At 35.4% G+C, this 4615-nt stretch overlaps 2 protein-coding genes across 2 annotated transcripts in view; both read left to right on the top strand.

Moving 5' to 3' along the window:
• The first annotated feature begins 337 nt into the window (after nt 1–337).
• Nucleotides 338–824, top strand: LOC135085574 (U6 snRNA-associated Sm-like protein LSm2). The gene has a single exon (XM_063980345.1). It carries the CDS (start codon nt 420–422, stop codon nt 705–707), a length of 288 nt encoding a protein of 95 aa, XP_063836415.1. The 5' UTR covers nt 338–419; the 3' UTR covers nt 708–824.
• Nucleotides 825–2221: 1397 nt separating this feature from the next.
• Nucleotides 2222–4615, top strand: part of LOC135085583 (uncharacterized) — a 48775-nt gene continuing 46381 nt past the window's right edge. Inside the window, exon 1 of the mRNA XM_063980355.1 lies at nt 2222–2599. The gene's annotated coding sequence lies outside the window, so the exon portion shown is untranslated. The remainder of the gene's footprint in view (nt 2600–4615) is intronic.

Here is a 4615-nt window from a genome sequence, read left to right as displayed (position 1 = left end):
AAAAATGAGAAAGAACGAATTGAATGAACGACGACCGATGATGAATGGACGAAAGAAAATTACCACGGAAATAGGACAAGGCATTTTCGCCAGCAAATAAGTGAGCTCACTTAATTTGACTAATAAATGCTTTATTTTTGGATTAGGATTGATCATGGCAGAAATAAAACAATGCTCAATTCTCTAATGCATCCATATCATATCCATAATATTACAGAGGAGGTAATGCAAGCTAATGGAATAAATCTGTGAAGTGAGCTCAATTCTATTGTGCTGTTTGAATTTTCTGAACATGAACGCAGCGGTATTATGTCAAGGTGACGTATTTGACGTATTCTCATTGTTTATTTTTGACAATCAAGCCAACCAAAGCGGCGTCAAATAATTTACACGCAAAATTCCCATTTTAACACTCAAAAATGCTGTTTTACTCGTTCTTCAAGTCCCTGGTGGGCAAAGACGTCGTCGTGGAACTCAAAAACGACCTCAGCATCTGCGGTACTCTGCATTCTGTGGATCAGTACTTGAATATAAAGTTGTCGGACATCAACGTAATAGATCCTGATAAATATCCTCATATGTTGTCCGTGAAGAACTGTTTTATACGTGGATCGGTGGTGCGATACGTGCAGCTGCCTGCTGATGAAGTAGATACCCAGCTACTCCAAGATGCGGCCAGGAAAGAGGCCACAGTATCTACTAGATAATCCTAACCTCAAAATGTGTTAATCGTAGAAACAGCAGTGTTTCGTGAACTGGAAGTGTGTGTAAATATTAATTTTAATTTAAGCGAAGGTTTCTCAATAAACTTCTAAGATTAAAAAGTTTTTAATTTTTATCTTCTTTACCACTGAAATGTAATTTGATTTTGCTATAATACAGAATGTATTTATAAGCTATTGCTTTTCTTTATGACAAGATGTGTGCTTTGTAATACTATAACCATTTTTATGCATCACAAAACAACTAGCAACTGATCAATCTCTGTTAATTTACTATTGTCTCCTACAGTTTACACTGATTCTCAAAAATGTTTATTATTTTATTATCTTGTTGACAATTTATTATTCAAGAGTTCTATGAGCTTTGAACATGTTATCATAGGTAGAACTTTTGTAAAAGAAATAACATTCAAGAAAAACCGCATGGCATTTTAAGTGGGCATTAGAGAAGTTCTACCGAGTAACTGCTACAATTTTTTTTATAAAAACAAGCAAGGATTTTACTTTAACCAATTCTTTTATCATATTCATGCTATCATTATCCAATCAAAGCTTTTAAATCCATGTGCATGAACTTCTGAATCAGAGGTACCACTTTATGTGCAGTGCAGCAGTGCAGCATAAAAACATTTAAAGTTATCCCAAAATCGGATTATTACATCAAACTGTACAATACCAGTATTTTCATTATTATCCTCTATTATTTGTGTGACTCACATTCACATGGGAATCGAAGTCTGAACAAAAAATCTTTGATTCGAGTTTACGACTCGTATTTTATTTTGCAAAGACGAAACAAATTCTGCATAGAACGGAACGCCGTGTAGTAAGTGTTGCTATTAAATAACATATTTACTACTTTTAGTAGAATCTATTGTACACAATAAGGTTTTTACCCGACTGCGCCAGAAGGAGTTATGTTTTTTGTGTGATGAATGAAGAGTGCCTGGGAACTGAAAAAAGTTTGATAAAAGATCTAGATCGTCGGTCCACCTAGGCCTGCCCACGCTACGTCTTCCAGCCCGTGGTCGCCACTCGAGAACTTTTCTGCCCCAACGGCCATCGTCTCTACGAGCTATGTGCCCCGCCCACTGCCACTTGGTTTTAGCAATTCTGCGAGCTAGAAGGTCGCGGGAAGAGCCTGGATGCGAGCAGCGCAGGACCGTGCATTGTGGAAAACCTTGGAGGAGGCCTTTGTCCAGCAGTGGACGTCATTTGGCTGAAACGAACGAACAAAAAGATCTAGAAACTGAAAAAAAAGTGTGATTTATGTTTCATAAGTTTTCTATGTTCATACGTAGAGGGAAGAGCATGCATTTATGTAGTACATATTACCTTAATAATAATGTGCTACACAAATAGAAGTTGATTTAAATCTTATAACAAGGCTCACTCAGCCTTTTCTCTTAAACTTTTTTATAGGTACTCAGAAATTATAGTGAATAGTAGGTTTTTTCGACGTAAGCTGGCAACATCGATTTTAACTTCAGCAACTTTTGTTCACCCCAGTCGGACGGCTGAGCTTTTTTCTTCGTTCGTTCATCGCTGTTTGTTGTATGGTTGTATGTGTACAATTACTGAATATAACTATGCTAAACTTATCTCTTCAATTCATTGTATCTTCTCCATAAACTTGCCGCGGGTGATGCTTCGCCTCCTACTCGGACAAAAGCTGCGCGTCTCACAGAAAACGCCAGTGTTAGTGTTAACATGTGATTAGAATGTAAATAATTAATTGAAATTATCGCACAAAATGGACGTGAAAGGTTGTAATCGTGGGTGTAAAGTGAAGTGACTTCTTTTTTTGGTGTTGTTCCCGAATACAGTGCTAAGCCGTCGAGGTATTCGTTGCAGAGATACCATTTCGAAGTCGTCAAGTAAGTAGAGTTTGTTGTTTATTTTATTTCACTGTCGCGGTAGTTCAATTTGAGATGTTGTTTATCAATTTGCGCGATACGGATGGCACATCTGCCGCCAACATGTTTTGAACTATGAGTCATACGAACTTTTGTACATTTTTTGTTTATGTTGGGTGTACGCGAGTGAGTTTTTAACTGTAATTAGCGTCAACTACAATTATTCAAGCTCATTGCGTGCGTTTACATTATATTTCGGTGGTCTCTTTAGTGAATTTACGAAATAAAAACGATTTACAGGTAAATAACGCAGTTTATGTAGGTAAAAAAAGAATTTTCTTCATCAAATTTCCAAATCATAGTAATTTTTTTAAATACAATAACATTTGACCTCTCAAAACCCCAAAGTAAGTAGTAATTATAAGTTAATTACCTGTTTCTTCGTCTCATATTTTACAAACATTATAAAATACCAATACATTATTTTAGTAATTTATTAGGTACTTACATCCCTACCGCTTAATTTGAGTAATTAAGTTCAATTTTATTTATTTTTATACATTGTTAATTTACTGACAATCTAAACATTTAGCAGTTTAGTTAAATATTACTTGTTATTGCAGCTGAACTAATTATATGAACAGTATTATAACTGACTAGCTGTTTCAGCAAACTTCATACCGCCTATGTTCATCAGAAATAATGTAGAATTCTAATTGGTGAAAGAATTTTTCAAATCAGTCCAGTAGTTTTAAACACAATAATACAAATCTTTCCTTTGTATATTATTACATGACAGATTAATCATCATAGTCTTGCTACTGAATCTGTAGTCAAGTAGGTAATTTGATATAACAACTTCCCTGTGCCATAAGTAGTGTGACTCACTGATTATTATTGAAATAGGTAGGTATTCTATGATGCAAAGTTATGGATAACATCATTGTCTCTCCATAAAAATGATCGATAATAATAAGGCTACCTAGGGATAAGTAAACCATTTTAATTTAGAAAGTAATAGAATAGAATTATATCAAAAACAATAACTTAAATGAAGAACTATCAATAAGAAATCAGCAGTGAAAATTATTCATAAGGTGAATGATAAAACTTACATAAACTGTTTACTTATCAAGTATTGTAAAACCGTCTCAAAAAGCCCTAAAAAGGTAATTCTAATTAACTGTATTTTTTTTATAAAAGAAGAAAAGCATTTATGTCTCTTCAGTTTCACCCATAAAGTAGTTGAACAATTTATTTTTAATTTGCTGTGAAAATAAAATTTTACCAGCTTAAAATCAATAAACAGTCCATCAGTTTGCATACTAGTCTTAACATCATAGGTTCCCTAATGTGTTACACAGTCTATAGAAGAGTCAATATGGTAAAAATTGACTACAGGACTATTCCCACCTCTCATTCCCACTGCTGCAACTCCTGTGTAGCCAGGATCTACAGCTTGACTGCCAATAAAACCCAACCATGTAACCGCCTCTGTGGTCTAGTGGTAAGACCACCTGCTTCAGACGCAGAGGTCCCGGGTTCGATTCCAAGTGGGGGCGGATTTTTCTGTTCGGTTTGGTTGGTGGTAGGGCTTGTTCTAAGTCCGCCTGGCTAGCTACCACCATCTTACCTAAGTCTGTCGCCATAACAACAATGTTAACAGCATTGTTGTGTTCCGGCAGTTAGAGGTAAGATAGCCAGTTCCTCCGCGGTTGAGGATTCCGGGTGAAGCTCGCTTCCACCTTCGGCCTGATCATCACTTTCCATCAGGTGAGATACAGGCCAAGAGCTTCTTCGTTGTGGATAAAAAAAAATTGACAATTGAATAGTGATGTCATGTACTCTTGTTCATACACGCAGTTACATAGCAATATTTTCTTTTGAATAAATTATATTATTTAAAACACCTTTGCACAATATACAATTGTCTTAGCTATGACATAACACACAAATTAGTGTTAAAACAAACCAAACTTTCCCCGAAACAAAACAGAAAGTGTGAGAGTAATTACGTAATAATTACAAAGACTGTAT

Source organism: Ostrinia nubilalis, chromosome 29, assembly GCF_963855985.1.
Source record: "Ostrinia nubilalis chromosome 29, ilOstNubi1.1, whole genome shotgun sequence".
In the NCBI taxonomy this organism is placed as follows: domain Eukaryota; kingdom Metazoa; phylum Arthropoda; class Insecta; order Lepidoptera; family Crambidae; genus Ostrinia; species Ostrinia nubilalis.
This window is presented reverse-complemented; position numbering and strand designations above follow the sequence as displayed.